Genomic DNA, 19508 nt, shown 5'->3' with positions numbered 1-19508 from the left:
TTCATTAGTCGCAGACAGCTACGTTAAGCACAGAAAGCATTCGGAGGGGGGCGTGGTAGGATCAGTAGATCAGCTGAGAATCAAAAGAACATGGGGTGCAGAAAGCTTGGAAAGTCTCCGATCCTAGAGGCAGCGCAAAACCACGTTAGGTGCAGGAAACTTTGGGAGGGGATCAATGCATCGATTGAGAAGGAAAAGAAAATGACTTTTGCCTGCGAGTCGTCTTAGGTTATTGCACAAGGGACCCTGTGAGCTTTTATTTCTTGTGAAGCCACAAGCTGTGTCTGAGACCCCTGTGTTACACAGTCGAACCCACATACATAGAATTATCGTGTATATCAAACAGTTCTAATGTTGCCTTGAATACATTTAGTTATTTATTTATTTAATTAAAAGAACCTTATAGGCCCCTAGAGGCATGGCGTAAGGGAGGGTAATGCAGTAAAATGTTAAAACTTGTACAATAATTAGAAAACAAAAGGCAGGGGTACAAATATATGCAGAAAGGGGGACAAGAAAAATAAATGTTCCAGTAACACATCCGGGAATGTAAATTAATATTGCATTAGATTATATACAACAAACAAACCGAAGAGACAGTAAAAAATACACTTTGGACCGCGACAGCTCATTATACAATAAAATTTGATACAGTAAAATACGAACAATATGACTAAAGAAGAAACACTACACAGCTTGGTTATTACAAAAAATTATTTAACGTAAAATTGCACATAAATAATGAAAAAGGCAACGAAATGAACAATGTAATATGTAGGGTATGTAGAATTACTTTACCAAGTGCATGTTAGAAGTGCCTGAAATTTTCTTGGTCAGTCTCAGAAACTACGGCGTTAAGAAGGTCGTTCCAAAACTGAATGGCTCTTGGAAGAGTAGGAGAGTTGAATGACTAAGCGCACATGAAATTAAACTGATTGCATAAATATTGGGACCTATAATTAGGAATTTCAAGCTGCAAAACTGATGCCGCTGTGTTGTAGATGTATTTATGAAACAATGATAGAGGCGTAATATCCCAATGATCATGCAAAGGATGAAATGACAGGCTGAGTTTAATTTGTGTAATGCTTTTGTTACAGTCATAACAATGTGAAATGAAACGTGCAGCCCTATTTTGAACAGATTCCTGTTTTTTTACTACATATTTCGGATGGGGACATGGGGACGCTGCATATTCAAGCTGAGGTCGTATGAATGTTAGGTAAGCTAACTTAGAAATATTGCTAGTAGAATGATGCAACTTGCAGCGTATCTACCCTAATGATCTGGAAGCAATGGCACCTATATACTTGACGATGAAAGGGTAGAAGTTAGGTTAACACCAAGATATTTATATTGTGTATCATGCAAGATAACTCTGTTATTTGTATAATTGCAAAAAGGTAGAGGCAGTGCTCTTGCGGCTAAAACATAATTTTACATTCAGAAACGTTATGCTTCATTAGCTAAGTGTTACATCAAAAGTAGACAAGCTCTACAGGTCTTTGCGATCATCGGCACCCTGAAGGGGGGAAACAATGCTCTTGAAAAATTTGTTTTAATTCTTGATCGAATTTGTCGAAACTTGCCAAGGTTATGTATTTATGTGCTGATTTCAAATATACAATTATTTTAGTTGTACAACATGTAGTTTTTAAATTATAAAATATTTCATGTGCCTGGGGAGCAAAGTTTTTCCTAAACTGAGCGAGTTAAAAAGTAAATCAGCATATCTGAGTAATCTTGAGTCAAACTGTATGCAGCACAACAAAAATTTGTGTTCTAAACCCATTTAAACAAAAGTTATTAATGTTGAACGTTCGCGAGTGAGTCAACATCAAGCTGGGATTTCGCTCACAAATGTTTGACATACCATAACTTCTCTTCAAATGGGTTCAGAAAATTAATTTTTGTTGCACTGCATACGGTTATGATTCCAGATTATTGTGATATGCTGATTTAATTTGTCACTCTCTCAGTTTACTAAAGATCTTGTTGCCCAGAGGGCACATTAAATATTCTATATTTTAAAAACTGCATAATATGCTACAAAAATAATTGCATATTTGAAATCAGAACACAATTATACATAAACTGTGAGATTCACATAAAAATCAATCAAGAAATAATCTTCTTTGTGCCATGTCCCCTCTTAACAGAACAAGGGTTGCAGTCATCTGCAAAAATGTACACATGTGAGGAAACACTATTTGGTAAGTCATTAATGCATATTAGAAGTAGTAATGGCCCAACAATGCTGCCCTGTAGTACACCTGAGGTAGCATAAGAGGAGAGGAAAAATGATTAAGGGGGGACATGGCTAAAAGCTATCTTTGTTATTCACGGGGATAAAGTGATGAAATTTGGCATGCAAATGTATTTGTTATGCTGATATCTTAATTGGAACTGGTATTGAGCGATCAGTTGTGGTTTTTAAGCTACAACACTTGATAGACTCTTACTGTCGTCCCTAAATTAACTAATAAATTAGACACAAGTTGTTCAAGATTTTCACATAAGGACATCCAGAAGAGCCCATTCTGTGCCGTAAAGCTACTAGTTTAACTTTTAATAGTCAAATAAGTGCACAAGAAATTTTTGAAATGTCCTGTATATATTGTCTTGCTAAGAACTTTTACAAAAAGCCAATTATAAAGATCTACATGATGTGCTTACAAATATGAACAGCTTTACAGCCCTCAAGAATGTTTCAGTATCTAAGAGTAAAGAACGGAATGGTTATATCTTTGTTGTGAAATGGCACAGGAATGACTGACAGCAACTGCACAACAAAATGAAAGATGAGAAAATGGAGCTTAAAGCTAAGAAAATGGAACTCAGAAGGGCGCTGGTTTTATTTTTCATTGGAGAAATGCAGCACTGCGGTTACTCTGACTTCCGATCTCTCCTCTTTACGATGATGCCAAGATGGCAGCCTTGAGCCAAGAGAAAGCTGCAAGATTTGCATTTTCTAAAACCCAATTTTATCATAGTTTTTCATGACAGCACACTACTCGTAAAGTGCCTTTTCCTCAACTTCTACTGCTTATTTTGTTCTAATATTTGCCCATGACGCAAAAGATGGTCTGAGCATAGCAAAAGAAATAATAAATAAACTGAAAATTGGACATTTTGACCAAATCTGCCATTTCTTATAACTACTGTGAATAGCGACTGCACAAAAAAGTGACAGTTTCGCCGCAACGGCGAAGCAATGAATGCGATAGCAATAAATTGGAATGTAACGCGAAGAGCAGAAAGCAGCTCGAAATCGCTAGCGAGTCGCTCGAGCTTAAAGGACGCACAAAAAGAATGCACACAGGACGAGCGCGAACTATCATGCGTCACAGCTCGACACTTGAAGCACACTGCTCAAACATAAAGCAGGATGCACGAAACGAATGAACAGGTACACACAGGACGAGCGCGAACTGTCACAGTTGTTACTTATTTCTGTTTGAACAACGCGCTCCTTTCGCAAACGCAGCCGCTGTGAAGTGACCTTCGTACGCTCTGTGGCTTCAGCGCGGACATCGCGGGGAAAGCACAAGCAGGGTGTCGGAACGGAACGAAAACCGAAAACGAAAACCGAAAAAAAACAATACTTTTGACCGGAACGAAAACGTAACCGAAACTTTATCTACTATTTCGTTCCGGAGTGAAACCGAAATTTTTTCAATCGTTTTTCGGTTCACGAGAAAACTTCGCAATCCGGAACAACTGAGCTCATGCAACGTGAGCAGTTGTGCATATCTCAGGGTACACTATTAGCGCGTACCTCAGGCAGGATTTCCAAAGCAAAGATATGCGAAAAAAGAATTCTTCGAAAAACGAAAACAGTGGCAACCAGAGATGTTTATATTAACGCAAGTTGACTTTCGCGCGCCTGTCACGCAAGCCAAAGTGGAGAGGGCATTGTCGGAGCTGAAGTTTGTTACAGCGAAAGCTGTTATGAGATCACAAGAGCTGACTTTGGCACCATAGTTGTCCGCCGCAGTCGGTGTCCGTGACCGCCATCGCGTGATATAAGAAAAAAATTAAATGAGAAACGAATTTCTAGGATCGGATGGGATTCGAACCCGCGCCATCTGTGTGGCAGTCGGGTCTTCCACCAGAGTGCCACGCTGGTGCTTGTAACTCCTCCACAAAAACACTCTATACAGGCGTCATGTCGGGCAAGGAATCGCGTTACATATGTAATATAGCGTGGCAGAAGACGAAAATAACATCCAGTAATCAGAAAATGCTTATATAGCGCAGAGTGTGTGCTTTAATGCAGGGCTTAAAGTCAGGGGAAGCCGGGGGGGGGGGGGGGGGGGCGGGGGGGGGGGGGAGCGGAGCGGCCACCCTTCCATTTCTTAAGGAGGGCTGTATGGATGTATATAGGTCGCCGCCCTCTGAGGGCACCCCTTCCAATGAAAGGAGACTTTAAGCCCTGCTTTAATGTTTCCCACCAGCGTTGCGGAGTTGCCCCACCAGAATTGGAATGACTCCGGAATCATTCCACATTTTCCCGATCCCGGAATGGAATGAGAATAGAATTAAGCGCCTTTTGCACGAAATGGAATGGGAATATAATTACGTCTTTTTCCGAAAATAGAGCAAGTTTTCGTCTACGTCCTGTTTTTAGAACTTTAAACATTAGTAAGTCAGAGCCTCGAAATTAACAATAAAGCAATATATTTTTAAAATGGCTTGGCTAATTACAAGCACGGTACATTTTTAAGCAACGCGCCTACTACAAACCGAGGTATCAGTTAGTGTACAAACAAATGCTCTATCCCAGCAGATACTGAAGGGAGAAAACAAATCTGTGCGTTGGTTCCCATCGATACCCGCACACGAAAGTGGTGAATACTCTATGCACAGCCTGATCTTTATCTCACGAGCAGTGTAGTACCTGACACACGTAAATAACCTTTGCGACAAGGAAGACATTGCATACCTGCGTACAGGCGAACACAGAAAGGTCTCCTCACCCCATACATGCTTGCGAGGCACGCTTGACAAGCGTCGGTGCTGACGAGCAGTGCGGCGCAGCGTTCCGTATTCAATGCTAAGGCACAAGGTGCCCGATCTGTGCACTGTTCCAATTAATACGAGCAGATCTAGAGGGTTTTCTTCCCCATTAACCAAATCTTAGTTTTCTCCATATTCCCAACCGCTCCAGACGCGTGGCAAAACTGCTTAGCCTTCTTGGACGATAGTCCCTCAAGGGACTATGATACTGCTTTTGTCAGCAAAAAAAAATATGCTATGTCGTCATTTTAGCATTATCACATTTAAGCTTAAACAATATTAAAACACCACCATTCGTTCAAACATGCTGACCATGAACTACAGGTAGCAGGAGAACTGCCTCTAAGGGAATTAGTAGAATGGTTCTACTGCACGAGATATGTCACCAAGCTACTATCTCTCGACCTTGGTAACGTGTTTTGCGTACTTTTGCAGTTCTTAATGCATCTGATGACATCAGCTTTATGGGGTGTTCATTCTTAACTCGATAAAACTATCAATATGCCTTTCCTATGTTGAAGAATTGCAGGAATGGAATTGAGCTGCCCAGCCATTCCCAGTGTCCGAATGGGCTAAGTTTTTTTCATTCCGAGGAATTGAAAGGAATAGAATTGCGGCAAGTTCTGCTTCCCCGGAATGGAATTGGAATGGAATGGAGGCGCCCATTCCGCAACACTGCTTCCCATCCGCTGCAAAGTGTCCAGCCATAATACTTCATCATCATGAGCCACCGCACAAAGTGCTCATAATGCCTTACAGATGTGCACAGGGTACCACGATTCTCCGAAGACGAAAAATGGCATAGTAAGAACTTCACTACTTCAGAAAAATTGTGATGATTTATGGCGTAGTGGGTACCTTGCATGTGTACTTGTATTAGTTGTCCCAAGAGACTCTACAATGGGATCTCAAAGTCCGCTCTTCCAGCTTTCGCTGTGACTGTGCTGCGTATTCCGCGCAGGCCTGGCTATCTTTCTATCAGAACAGCGGTCTCGCACATCAGAGAGTACACTCAATGACGTGCTGCTTCTGAGATCGTGCTCACTCCCTTGACACAGAGCATTGAGCCCACTAAAAAAATTGGTGTTTGTCTTTTGAGAAAATAAATACCATGACTGAAATTAATACTGGTTTGTGCTAGTTGGTAGGAATTCGTGGTACAGTTGCTTCAACTCCTCTGAAGAACGTGTTTTACCCTTGTCCCACTTTCTTAAGAGGTGGGCAAGTAACTACATCACAATTCCAATGTTTTTTATGATTACCTTTACTTCAAACTTATTCATAAAAAAAAACTAGGGGTGTGCGAATATTCGAAAGTTTCGAATATTACATTAGAAATATTAGTATTCGATTCGAAAATCGTCTATTCGAAAAGTTTCGAATATTCGATAACTTCGATTATTCGAAAAATTCGAATATGCGATTCGATTATCACGCATGAAATAACTCGTCTTCCACATTTCTGATGCGTTTGTATAGCTAAAAACGTTGCCGAGAGGAGCGATAAACATCGTAAGTACGCGGAGGCACAATATCTGCCTGCGACGAGCGCCCCAATACGTATGATTTATTGCTGGTGCATCTCCGACGTGCAGGGCTGTTGGCGATCATGTAACAGTACATTTTCAATATTATGCGGCCGTAACGTGCCGCACTACCACTCGTTCACTATGCGGGACCACTTCTGGAGAAAGACAGTGACCCATGTGACTGGTGGCGGACTGTAGGCACCTTCAAATACCCCAGTCTGGCAAAGCTTTGCCCCATGTACCTCCCTATACCAGCCACTTCTGTTCCAAGCAAGCGTGCCTTTTCAGTGGCAGAGGGGGGGGGGTGTCTCTGTTAGAAGGAAGCGCCTGCTGCCTGATCATGTGGAGCAACTCATAGTTCTTCATGATAACATCTAGTCATTACTTTCATTGTGCCGTGATATTTGCTTGTGTTGTGATGTGCATTGTGCTAGCCTGGACATTGTGTTCTGGAGATAGCAGTGTATGTTGTGTTGCCAGTCAGGCTGTTAATGCTTTGTTTTTTTCAAATAGCTACATGTCAAATAAAATATTGTTACTGTGGAGGCATTTTTCCTTTGATATTCGATATTCGATTCGATATTCGAAGGTGGATATTCGTATTCGATTCGTATTCGAAAAATTTGATATTCGCACACCCCTAAAAAAACCGTTACGAACCGTTACGGAACGTTTTCTTTTTTTCGATCCGGAGCAGAAACGGAACGGAACTTTTTGCGGTGGAACGAAACTAAAACCGAAACGAAAAACATTTCGTTCCGACACCCTGAGCACAAGACATACAACCGCCCACTCCACCCCCCTCCCCCCGGCCGCCCCCTTCTTTCCTCGAGATAAGCGCACGAAGGCGGCCACGCCCTGTAGGGCGAAGACCAACAGCGTTCGCAGGAGCGGGGCGATGATCTTTAAAGCGCGCAATGCACGCACATCGCGCCATCTATGTGGCGAATAAGAAAGGATGCTGAAGGAAATGGTGTATATAAATAGCTCGCCGTTAGCAGGCTGAAAGACGGTACTGTTGGTGGCGTAACCGTCTAACGCTGCTCGCTGGAAAGCGAGAGGTCGCCCGTTCGATTCCGCGCGTCGGAAAGTTTTTCAGAATTATTTTTCTTTGTAGCTTTTATATATATACATATATATATATATATATATATATATAGATATACACACATATACATATACGGTGAATGACGGCGGCCGGCGACGGCAAAAATCAGCCGAGACTGTCCATATAATTGCTATCGCAATAAAATTACCAATACATTTTAGGGCGAGAGAGTCCAGTTTGAGAACAGATAATTTCAAAATCAAGTGGGGATGTGCTACAAGGTCAAATGTTTTTGAAGTCTAGAAAGGCACATTCAGTTTGTAAGTCCATGTTCATGTTAGCATGTAAATCAGTTGTCAATTCGAATAACTGCATCTCACACGAGAAATGCTATGAAATCCGTGTTGATTAGTAAAGAAAGATTTGTTAGCTTACAGGCAGACATGCGATGCAATTAAGACATTTTTTGCAATTATATATTCTAGCATTTTACAGCGGACGCATGTTAATGATACCGGGCAGTAATTTTCCGGGGAGTATTTGCTACCTCACTTAAATATGGGTACAGGCGAACCCACTTATAACAATATTTAAGTGCCATGAAAATTCCATTGTTATAACCGATAATTGTTATGAATGCGTTGCATGAAAAAAAAGCAAAAGACAGTCAACTGCCAATTTTTCGGACATGCTTGAAAATTCAGAAGCTTTCGCGGCATCCTCACAAGTCCCAAATTTCCGCATCCAAAATTTCGGACGCGGAAACTCTTCGGTGTCCGATTTTTCGTACTTTCTGCACAAACTGCAGGTCTGAAATGACATTAATTGAAGCCCACACCTCTGCTGCGTCTGCAGGTTCAAACCAGCACTTTTGACAAAGTGTGATGGCTTGAAGCTAATCAACAGTCTGAATTGGGGCCACTGTTGTAGCACAGCGCCACAATGTCTTTACGGATAAGTACTGGGAATGTGATGTAGGTGGGAGCTGACTGTGATTGCGCACTTGGGGCAGTCCATTAGTGTTTTGAAGGGTGGCACAGAGTAGCCTATCTATGTTCGCAGGGGTGGACGGGTGGGGCGCAAGGCTGTCGATTCTGAGAAGGACGACTCCTATTGTATGAGTGCGTGGCGGTTGTCGGCGGGGGTTTAGAGGCTTGAATTTTTCGTCTTTCATTTCAAGGATTTCGTGTTCTATTACCTTTCGGCACAGACAACTAGCATGTATTTAGAACGGTGCAACAAGGCAGACGAAAAGACAAATGATCCCACGAACACAAGCGACGTGTGATCATTTGTCTTTTTGTATGCCTTGTTGCACTGTTCTAAATCCATGCACCCGTACCAACTCGCCCAATTGTCAGTGAGACACCTAGCAGCCAGACTTATTATAACCGATTGTAGTAAGCGGGTTGTTATATCAAACAAATGTTGACGGTGCAGCAGCTTTTCATTGTTATAACCGATATATTGTTAAAACGGGTATCGTTATATAAGTGGGTTCGACTGTACAACCTTAGCTATCTTCCAGTCTGGGGGTAGCATGCCTGTCTCTAATGACTGTTAGAGACGTGTGATGTAATGCATATCTAACAATATATAAAATATTTTATATATTGGATTAGCTATAGAACTCTTTTGCAATCCCCTCCAGATTCGATATATCGGGTTTGACTGCGGCTGTTTTTTATCATGTGTGTGCTACATGCATGTATGTGTTCAGTACAGGATTACAAATTTGTTTTCTTGAACTAGAGTACAATTGAAAGAAATTATCTGCTTTACTATTAGATATTCCATTCTGGCACCTCCAATCTATAGAGACTGTTATGTTTTGCACATGCAATGCAACCACCTGCCTTCTCAGGTGTTTTATGATAACGGAATTTTTGCAGATAAATAAGTCCTATATAAAAACTTAGACAGATTTTAAGGAACTGCCTGTGGCAGTTAGCACACTTTAACCTCTTCAGGTGGCTTACTGGAAGGCCATACTTTCTTTGTAAGAGAAGTTGGAATATGTCAAAGTTGCCACTGCTGAAACAAAGCTAGGCAACAATGAAGTTGTACTCAGGAGATTGCTGCCCTACAGCTGTCTGCAAAGTGAGCAAGAAGTATGTAAGGGTTCCTCCTGTAGAGAGTTTCTGAAATACCCTTATTTTGGTGTCTGATAATGACCTCCCAAGAAGCCACTAGTGGCCAAACAAGTGCCACCAATATTGTTGCAAGAAGACATGCCCAGGTCTACAAGGAACTACAAGAGCCAGTGCTCTGTTAGGTTCAGAGAAAGGGTAAGTTCAGTCAAGGACATTAGTGACTTACTTAGAAAACTTACATCAGCTAGTGCAAAATGCACATTCTTAGAGACCAGGGGGAAAGGCCCTGCAGTGCACATTAATAGCTGATGACGCTGATGACGCCCACCTTGTGCCGATGACCTGGCCACACTTTGCCACCAATGCCATCAGGGAGCGGAATCCTTCATCTGAAAGCCACTGAGAAAGTGTGAAAAGGTATGTAAAATGAGGCTCAAGTTATGCTTACTCATTCTTCAGCATGTCTACCAATTACACTTACAAATTCCCTGATTATTCTATGCATATTCCCTGACTGGTAAACCTACCTGGAACACCGAGTGTGTATGGGAAGCGAAACCTCAATGAACCCTAAAAAAAATAGACGGGACACTTTCATGAACTGGGAGCCGCACTGACTTTTAACGTTCCTTTGGCTAAAAGCATCCTTTAAAATACACTCTAAAAAACAACACCTGTGCATCTACAAATAAAACAGCTGGTAATGGGAATACAGCTGCCGCCCACAGCGGTAGCTCAGCAGACTGGATTGGACTGGATCAGACCTGGATAAAACAGCACGAACAGTAGCACGGAGGAACCTGTCAGGCCATGAGAGCCAGCGGCACAGCGCCATGACCATACAAGGAGACAACAGCCTCCTGGATTCTATGCAGGGGTAACGGAGACTCGCATGTTCCCATCGTTTACATGGTCTCTTATGGTCGCCACACAGAAAAATATTCACAACTATAGTTCTGCCATCTCAAGAAATGGAGATTGCAGGTATATTTATCTGCAGTTATGGCCCTTGAAACGAGCTACCAGAAATAAGGGCGGAGCTGGAAAGATTTGCCATTGCATCAGCATTGGATTGAGATTGACCAAGCCTGGTGAACCTCTGCTAATAATGGTTCTGACCTAATCAGAATGCCTTCAAGCCGAGCAGAGACCGTGGCCAAGACAAACAAGTACGAATCTGTCAGCGTGAAAAACATTGTTCTTGGGAATTGAGCTATGCTGTGTGATCTGCAGAATCAACAGTAATGCACTGCCTTTTCTTGAACACTTCTGCTTAGCAGTTTACTGTGGTTGCAGACAAAGGAGTGACTTAATAAGCTTCAATTGAAAAAAAGCCGCCAGATCCCACGCATTGTGGGAATCGATGTAATGCGAAGCAGCCATCAAAGAGCTGCATACATAGTCTTGTCTGTCATTGAGGAAAATGCGTGCCACCCATGTTATTTATGTTCGTTACACAGTAACGTCGCGCAATATCAATTTCGGGGCAGATCAAGCTAGCGAAACGGCCGCCAGCGCACCATGAGCATGGCACGTAAGTCATGCTGTACATGTCATGCGTGTCATGATTTTCATGTTAACTCGTGATATTTATGTTCGTCACAGTCACGTTGGGCAATACCAATTTCGGGGTAGATCAAGCTAGCGAAACGGCCACCAGCGCACCATGAGCGTGGTGCGTAAGTCATGTTGTACATGACATGCATGTAATCATTTTCATGTTAACTAGTGTTATTTATGGTCGTCACAAAGTCACGTCGCAAGATACCAATTTTGGTGTATATCAAGCTAGCGAAACAGCCGCCAGCGCACCATGAGCGCGGCACGTAAGTCATGCTGTACATGACGTGCTTGTCATGATTTTCATGTTAAGTTGTGTTATTTATGTTCGTCACACAGTCACGTCGTGCAATACCAATTTCGGGGTAGATCAAGCTAACGAAACGGCCGCCAGCACACCATGAGCGTGGCACCTAAGTCATGCTGTACATGGCATGCGTGTCATGATTTTCATGTTAAGTCGTGTTATTTATGTTCGTCACACAGTCACGTTGCAAGATACCCATTTTGGTGTATATCAAGCTAGCGAAACGGCCGCCAGCACACCATGAGCGCGGCACGTAAGTCATACTGTACAGGACGTGCTTGTCATGATTTTCATGTTAAGTCATGTCATTTATGTTCGTCACACAGTCACGTCGCAAGATACCAACTTCGGGGTAGATCAAGCGAGCGAAACGGCCGCAAGCGCACCATGAGCGTGACATGTAAATCATGGTGTACATGACATACATGTCATGATTTGCACATTAGGACCTGTCAGTTATGTTCGTCATACATTCTTGTCACGCTGTATCAATTTTGGTATATATCAAGTTAACCAAACGGCTGTAAGAGCACCAAGACTGTGGCATGTATATCATGTCGTAAATGACATGCATGTCATGATTTTCATGTTATGACTTGTCATTTATGTTTGTCATACAGTCATGTTATGCCATACCAATTTTGGTGTACATTCGATTAACGAAACGAGCAGGAGAGCACAAAGTCGTAGGCGGCTAGATAGATAGATAGACAGATACGCTCAAAGTCGCAGAAATTTGCTAAGAAATGTAAAAAAATTATTTTCATGACAGTCAGACAAACTGGCACCAGTCAGTTTCCATGACCCGACCTGGCTTTTCAAGAATTCCATGACAATTCCTTGACTTTTCCAGAAATTTCCAAATTCCCTGAAAATTCCAGGTTTCCCAAGTTGGTAGACACCCTGGAAGTCATATGCTGATGGTAGACTACCATCTTGCATATGACTAATCATTGTGTTCCTTGTGCAGAAAAGAAGCTAAATAACTCTGATGAATATTAGCTATTCAAGTCACCAAATACAAAATAATTGCACTGTTCAGGGTAGTGAGATACCGTATTTACTTGTGCAGTAATCCTCCCCCTGAACTCTGTCACCAAAGCATGCTATTTATTTCTTCCGGTGTAATGACTGCACTGCAAATTTGATGCTGCTGCATAAGTTCAGGGCACGATTAGTAGCCAAGCTTGTCATAACTGCAACTTGAAAAGCACTAGGTGCTCACTTTCTACGGGGTGTCTTTTTTTTAGACAATAGAGATTTTTTTATAAAGATGCTATGACAGTCAGGCCCCTGTCATCTTTGCAAGCGAAGTCTACGCCAAGGCAGAAAAACTTTTACACACATAAAGTGACATTCAAATGAACAATTAATAAAAATTCATTAATTAGCATTTTAATTATTAATGTGAGGGACATTGTTTATATGGAAGAGTTGTGGTACGTGGCAACTCATGACACGTCCACTTTTTTTAAGTCACAAAAAATGCAGGTAATTTCACATAATAATCACTGAAATTCAAGGCCCTGATCCGAGGCGATACCGAAACTGAGCGCACCGGTTGCGCAGGAAATCCGTCCGACTGGGAGCTCAAGTGACCAACTTTGAAAAAAGGCGCGTCGCAACATAACATGGTCAGAAAAAACGGCAAGTCGTCCCAAATACCCAAATGGACCACTTATTCTTGGCATTTGGTGCATAGTGCTTATCTGTTTCTTTTGTGCAGTGCCTAAGAAAACCACAGTATCAATCTTTTCTTTCACTGTGCAGCCTAAAACTAGGCGGCAGCCACTGCGGCACTATGTGTCGCAGTCAAGCAAACGAGTTCTTTGCATTTCTTTCGAGTTTAAGAAAGAAACGTATAAGCACTACACACCAAACGCAAAGAATAAGTGGTCCAATTGGGTATTTGAGACGGCCTGCCGTTTTTCCTGACCATGTTGTGCTGCAACACGCCTTTTTTGGTGAATTTTTGTGCACAAATTCGCTTCATGGAAAAGCTTCACGAATGCAAGGACAGTGGCTTCATGCCAATATGCGAGGATGTTTTTCAGTTTTTGTTTTTCTGCAGCTTGTAGTTGGGGGTGCAGATTATACGCAAAGATGGGTTATAGGCGAGAATATTCAGTATATATGTAAACAGTGCCTCAGCATCTTCATACAAAGCTGTGCATACACACTGGGTGCCAGAAGTCCCTAGTCTGCCTCAGCCCTGCTGTCGGCCTCACTCTTCAATATCACACTCAGCGTGCTTTTTGGAATGCTGCACACAGACCTCTTTTCTTCATGTTCGACTGCGTTCATCATCGCCTGCTTTGGAGAGAACAGCAGGTTCTCCCGTTTCATGGCAGCTATTGCGTTAACAAAGGGAGCGAAAGATTGCGGGGAAGCGAATGGCGACTATGCACGACAGGCCAGTCATGGGCACGTTACCAGTAAAAAGTAAGTGTTACAGTTACAATTACCTAAACCAAAAAAGTAACTGTTACAGTTACAGTTTCTAAAAGTAACCTGTTACAGTTACTGTGAAAAAGTAACGTAGTTACTTTTTTGTTACTGTATAAAACAAGTTATTGATCACAAAACAAATTATGGAATTTGTTTAATAAAAACATACGAAGGCATGCAGGTAATCAAGATTGCACACGGTAAAACCCTAGACAAAGGAAACCTAAAAGGGGGGCCAACACAAGCAATCGCTATGTACGCCTTATTTGGTCACATCAATAAACATCCTAGGATACTGTAACTGGAAAATGTGGCTGATGCACTGGAACGAGAGCAGTATCCAAAGACGCTTATTAATGATACCCAGAAATGCATGCAAAGGGGAACAGGGAGTGCGTCACGAGTGAAGACAACGTCCATTGGGTGTATTCCCTATGTTCAAGGTGTATCAGACCCTGTTCGGAGAGCTCTGCGTCTGCTGGGCATACAAACAGTTTTTTAGCCCCGTCATACCTTGGGACATGTGTTCGCGAAACCCAGACCACACACCTGCGGACGATCAGAGCGGGGTTATACAGTCGATCCCGGATATATCGAACTCGGATATATCGAATTATTGGCTATATCGAACGGTTGAGAAATCCCCTTGAATTTCCCATGCAAAAGTATGGGGTTGGTGTGCACGTATATCGAACTCCCGCACAGCGAAACATCCGCTATATCGAACACTGCCCCGCGCCGAAGCCCAGAAAGTGCATTTTTCCTAACAACTATTGATCATTTTTCGGCCGCGTTCTTGTAAGTTCCAATCCCTCATCGTGCGCAGGTGACAAAATTGCGTTGCTCTAGTTCGTTGCGCAGTGCTTGTCAGTTCACCAGCATATTTGACGCGCGGTCCGCAGATTTTAACGCATGGGCTAGTGTTTTTCAAAGAGGCTGATTGCCGAGGGCACCAAAATGAGAATTCGAAGTGACTTGGCAGCCTTGTTGTAACGTTTGCATTCCCTTCCTCTTCGCGCACGATGGCATGCGGGCCCGCAAAGCATGGCCTTCGAGATCCACAACCTCGTGACGTATTTTTAGTGTTTTCGGTTTTAAAAGGCTGATCTCAGAGGCTACACTTTTTTTCGCATTTCTCGCCAAAGTAGCGGCTGCCATCTGCAAAGCCACAAGTGCCATCGGTATCGCCAACGTGTCGACGGTGGAGAAATGTTTCTCCGTGCAGCATTGTCTCTTGCAGTATGTGTACTTCACGCTTTGTTCTTGATAAATCGTCATTCGGGAGTAGAACTAAGCATTGTCCCGCTCGTAGCGATAAAAATGATGACTGGTGCTTGGAACGACGTCAAGTAAAGCACCGTCGCGCACTGTTTCCTTACGGGCCTTGGTGCCAGGTGATGACTTCGGGCGCGTCATGACCGCCGACTACGGCGTACGGTGCGTCAGTGAATTTTGCAACTTAGCGTTTCCGGGCGCCGTATCGGATGGGAGCACAGCAAGTGACTTTGGTGCAGATAACGACGTAGCTGTTTCTTACTGCATCGATGCCGAGATCATAGCTGACGTTGCCGGTGCTGCGGAAATGGACCCGTGCGGTTTGAGGATGCCAGCCGCCACTGCCACCGCTAAACCCTTTACCGCGCTACAGAGCTTGCATCGGCGTTCATCGTCGATCACCGCTGTTGTGGCGGAAGATGCTGAATTTGCTTATTTGGAAAGCTTCAATAATATTGACGATGACTTGATGAATTCACGGCGCGCAAGAAGCAAGACAAGTTGACAGACTTTTTTCATGCGAAATAAAGTGCGCTAACTTGCAAAAGAAGTTCTCACCTTGTTCTTTAGCATATGTGAGCGAATCGTCATGTTCACGCTTTTTACGATTTCAGAAAACTGTGTCGAGGCCTGCAGTGCTTTAATTAAAGCCTTACCTACGCATATTGCATATTTCGAATTATCGATATATCGAACTATTTCGCGGTTCCCTTCGAGTTCGATATATCCGGGATCGATTGTATACACGTACAATGCGGGGATTGCGACACGACTTACATCGGCAAAACAGGCAGGAAAAACTGAATGTTGCTAAAGCAACCTATGTAACGCGTTCAAAGACAGGGCTTGTTGAACACTGCTGGACAACAGCGCACAGCTTTGACCTAAACAATAAGACGCGCTGGCTCGTGAACGTAGGTGGGGGGAAGAAAACTCATGTAACCGTGGTTCATATGCCACAATGCATTGGCTTGCGACAACCTGAGGATGCCACCTGCATAAGAGGCAAAATGTCTATGTCATTTTGTTAATAACTGTTGTGTAAAGTCGGAGTAAACCTTTTACGTACAGCTCCAAACAGGTTTTAAAAAAATTACTTCTCTAGTTCACAGTATTGCTGGCTCTCAGCCGTTTTGTGCGCTGCTGCTTTCTAGCCACCTGTCAAACACGATTAGCTCGGAGCCACGAACGAAGGAGACTATGTGTTGTGATGCTCCACCGGTACACCAAGAACAGAGCTAGAAGCTCAAGTGACAAAAGGGATATTATATGCCAAAAAAAAGAAAAAACGGACGTGAACTTAGCAAGCTGCACAGTTGCAACATGAGTGATTTACTATATGTAGCCGACAAGTAAACTTGAACTTGCGTTAAAGACCAACCTCCCACCTCGGTCATCTCTAGGGAAGATAACCTCTTAGCGACCTCCTCTCCTAAACTTATTGCCTTATTGTGGAAAGCTGAATGGTGGAGATAGGAAGTTTGAAAAAGTGGAAAGCGTTTAACGTCGGCCTTTAACGAGGGCTGCTGTTGGATAATTTTTTATAAAAACAGAAGTAAGTGTAATGGTATTTCCCGTTACAGTTACTGTGTAAAAAACTCACAGTGTTACAGTTACAAGTTACTGAAAAAGGTAACCAGTTACCGGTAACACGTTACTAGTAACTAGTTACTGCCCAAGACTGTGACAGGCCAACGGGCATGACAAGGAATCACGGGGGAAGGCATGTGATGGCAAGTGGTAGATACTACTTGCTCTCCCAATTTCATAGCCACATTGCATGCCTGTTCCCACACAAAAATAGGGCATAGATTCCCACCTTTAAATTGCCTGTCCAGCCTGGTTTATAACAAACGTCCTAACGCGTAGTCAAATGCTGTTTATGTATGCTCCAGGTGTATTAAATGCGAAGCACTTCTTAGCGAACCTTTGCCACTTTAAGCGTTTCTATATATGTATCTATCTATCTGTCTATCTACCTATTTAGCCACCTACGTATGGGTGCTCTCATGATCGCCTCCTTAATAACTTGGTGTAGACCAAAATGGGCATGGGAGGGTAAGAGGATTTGTCGAATATGACTGTCGGGCCATATCATGAATCCTGTCGCGTACACTGTCAATCAAACCCTCTGCGTGGCAATCAGGTCAACAGAGTCACGCCAGGTCTATAAACTGGTTTGGAAAAGCAGCCTATGCAGGCGTAATGTCGGTGCAACGTCAACTGTGTGTGTGGTGCTGGCTATCTAATTTTACAAGAATGCAATAAACGCTACATATTGCCATGCCCGCTTCTTGTTTTATTTTTATCTATTTGGGTTTGACAAGCAAGGACGGATAGCAACGCTCGACACTGACCGCGCCGCAGTGTTCGAGAAGCTTCATGATTGTAGTAGATCACTTTGTTAAGATTGCGCGCAGGACGTCGTTAGTCTAGATTATTCCAGAGCTTGCGCGACCACCAGTGATAAGACTGGAAAGTTCGATGCTTGATGTATAAAAGATGGCGCGTCCCAACCATGAGCAGTTTATCGACGGCCGACACCCTGTTCGCTGCTATCACCATAGAGCATGTATTGCTGTAGTTTGGTTTTCATTTCCCGGCCACAAGTTCAGCCAAATAAAGAGTTTCATCTTGAACGTGCCGACTGCTATCTTCGTGGACATCATGACCCCGTGACACCTGGTGGAGGTGCTGGGTATCGATCCCAGTACTTCTTGCAGTCACGAAGACAGCAGTCGGCGTGTTCAAGATACAACTCTTTATGCTGTGCCGTAATGAAGGGAATGACTGTGCTCGTAACATTGGCCATTTAAAACTATCCTAGAATGCCTACTGCAAGTACAGCTGTTTATTGAATTGAATTGAATTGAAGTTTATTGCCACATAGTTACAAAACATGTATACACAGCAAGGATGGTGGGATAAAAGCTGCATGTGCCCGCTATGCCATAATTCTTCCTTTTGCGAATCACTGAAGGGCCCATTATGCGTCCGTAAGGCAACAACCGAACCTACGCAGTTGCTCACTTTGTTGATGCTTTTGCAGCTGATGATGATAATAAATACATATGTCTGAGCGCATTGTAATGGGTGCACCTTTCAAACAACCACTCTTTGCGCAATTCACATGTTTTGATGCCTGGTGTGATTCTACGCTTCTACCACGCAACAGTGCATGTGTTAAGGAGACTCCTTCCACTACATGATATTATTATCGTGTTTTTCCCCCAGGCAGGTTCAAGCAATAGCGTAGCTCTGTGGTAGAACACCCGCTTGCCACGCAGACGGCCTGGGCTCGATTCTCGCTCGAATCAGATTTTTATTATTTATTTTATTTGCATCTTTCTACATGACATTCATATGGTGTTTTTTTTTTTTTTTTCAAAGCAGTTTCAAGCAATAGCCTGCTCTGTGGTAGAACACCAGCTTGCCATGCAGACAACCTCGGTTCGATTCTCACTCGAACCAAAGCTTTTTTCATTTATTTATTTTATTTGCATCTTTCTCATTTTATGATGATTTTTCGCTCACAACCAACAATGCGGACACCAAAGCCGACGCTGACACCAGAATTTCTGCGAAACGAGCTCTTTAAGATTATCGTGTTGAAATTTAAATAGGGACCCTGAGACTCATGAGCTCTAAAGGGACGGGGCCTTTCGGGGCTATTTACCGCAAGCACAATATATAAATATCCGGATGTGTTGGCGGATGGAACAACGAAAAAGCTCTTTTGGATGAAGATCCATGGAGAAAGTACACTTGAGGATAAGTGTCAGTGCATTCCCACCTTTCACATGCTCTTCTATGAACAGGGAGCTGAAAAATACGATATTGGTCCACATATATATATATATACTATTTCTAGTTTTCCCAGATTTCATTCCAAAATGTCCAGAAACAGAAGTAGCAGACAGATTAGCAGCATGTGAGTATACTTATTACTGAGTATTGCAAATTAGCTGCATGCCATGCAGCGCTTGACACGAGCTACCAGCAGCGTTTCTGGAACAGACGACATAGCCATCCATTGGCCTAGAAGTCATGAGCCTCTGCACAGAGCCCATTTTGCCACTGAGCCGACTTGCACAACAGACGCGGTGTTAGTACAGTGCATGGCGCCATGGCTTAATCGGGACGCACGCGCGAGTACTGCACTTCTGAGGAATAATTATTAAGGGGAAAGTGTTAAATACCTCACCAAACACTAAAATTCACCATCGCCG

The 19508-nt window shown here is 43.0% G+C and overlaps 1 protein-coding gene across 2 annotated transcripts in view; it reads right to left on the bottom strand.

The window, feature by feature from the left end:
- Positions 1-19508, bottom strand: part of LOC119386519 (histone-lysine N-trimethyltransferase SMYD5) — a 78370-nt gene that overhangs the window by 36691 nt on the left and 22171 nt on the right. For both annotated transcript variants that reach the window (XM_037653785.2, XM_049413158.1), the window contains exon 5: positions 10018-10088. In XM_037653785.2, coding sequence (XP_037509713.1) covers positions 10018-10088 — 71 coding nt within the window. The remainder of the gene's footprint in view (positions 1-10017; positions 10089-19508) is intronic.

The sequence above is a fragment of the Rhipicephalus sanguineus genome, chromosome 3, assembly GCF_013339695.2.
Source record: "Rhipicephalus sanguineus isolate Rsan-2018 chromosome 3, BIME_Rsan_1.4, whole genome shotgun sequence".
Lineage (NCBI taxonomy): Eukaryota > Metazoa > Arthropoda > Arachnida > Ixodida > Ixodidae > Rhipicephalus > Rhipicephalus sanguineus.
Note: the sequence above shows the minus strand (reverse complement) of the source record. Positions and strands in the feature narration are given on the sequence as shown.